The sequence below is a fragment of the Myotis brandtii genome, unplaced genomic scaffold (assembly GCF_000412655.1).
Source record: "Myotis brandtii unplaced genomic scaffold, ASM41265v1 scaffold766, whole genome shotgun sequence".
Taxonomy (NCBI): domain Eukaryota; kingdom Metazoa; phylum Chordata; class Mammalia; order Chiroptera; family Vespertilionidae; genus Myotis; species Myotis brandtii.
In genome coordinates, this window is record NW_005371060.1 from 40319 (window position 1) to 41465 (window position 1147).

Consider the following 1147-nt stretch of genomic DNA (forward strand, 5'->3'; position numbering starts at 1 on the left):
CTCAGCCTCCAGGTGAAGGGGTCCGTGTGTCGTGCCCAGATCCAACCCGGGCTTCTTTCCGAGTGTCTCACTCTTACTGAAAGCCCCGTGCCCTGTGGCACTGAATGAGCGCATCCTAAACCACATACAGTGAAGTGCTTCTCGGCTTCTTCCCAGAACACTGGGAACCGAGAGAGGCAGAAAGAAAATGAAGTGTTAGCTCTAGGCTTCAAATATATGATGGGAATTTAGGGGTAATCGGTTGTTGGGGGTGCATTTTAACAATGTGTGTTTTATTATGTTATCTTCAAAACAAATTTTGTTTCATTTGACTATTCTGTCTAGGCTTCGTAAGACAGAGTTGATATGCCAGTCGTACAGTTTGTCAGCGATATTCTAAGGATGTCTTTGCACTGGTGAGCTGCTGGCCTGGCAGGCTGGCATCAGGCATACCTCACTCTGCTCAGAAGTAAACGCTTTTGCAATCCACTGACGCTCTATTAAAGACCAACCAAGCAGTGCCGTGCCTGTGTACTTAGAAAATGCTCTCCTAGTGGAAGCCATACGTGTGTCTTATGTGACATTAAATTGCATATAAAGCTGGTCACAAGAAAAGTCTATCTGTTTCCCTAGGAGGTGATGGTAAACTAGACCCTCTGTGCCAAGAGGCCAGGATAGCTGTGCTAAATGCCTACTGATCTCGTGGAAACGGGCACTCAAGTCAAAACAGCAACTGCCTCAGGCGTTCGGTGATGCAAACAAAAGCAGCAATTTGGGCCATGGACGCCAGCACTACCTTCAGAACGAGGCCACTTCAAACTGTCCTTCCGCCTGCACAGGGCTGCGCACCTGGCTGCAGGGAAACGGGTCCACACCGCAATCAAACCACACCATTTGTTGTGTGTCTCAATCCGAACCCATAGGGAGGCCCTCCAATATCAGGTACATGTTGAGCTGAAGGAAATAATAAAATGCAATCTCATACCAAAGCGCCGTCTCTTACTAATAAAGCACAGCCGCCGGAAGCATCAGGGATTCCATCCTATAGTTAGCGAAGCGCTAGGAACAGCAAAATTAAAGACGGACCGGGGGGGTGGGGGGGCGGAATAGTGGCCTTTGAAAATCTGAACTAACAGTCAATTTCAATATTTGGAAACCTGGCTAATCC

The 1147-nt window shown here is 48.0% G+C and overlaps 1 protein-coding gene across 1 annotated transcript in view; it reads left to right on the top strand.

Annotated features, from left to right (window-relative positions):
- LOC102252283 (chromosome unknown open reading frame, human C10orf53) overlaps positions 1-677 on the top strand; it is a 17758-nt gene extending 17081 nt beyond the window's left edge. Inside the window, exon 3 of the mRNA XM_005883117.1 lies at positions 609-677. Within this exon, the coding sequence (XP_005883179.1) occupies positions 609-677 (69 nt within the window). The remainder of the gene's footprint in view (positions 1-608) is intronic.
- Positions 678-1147: the final 470 nt, after the last annotated feature.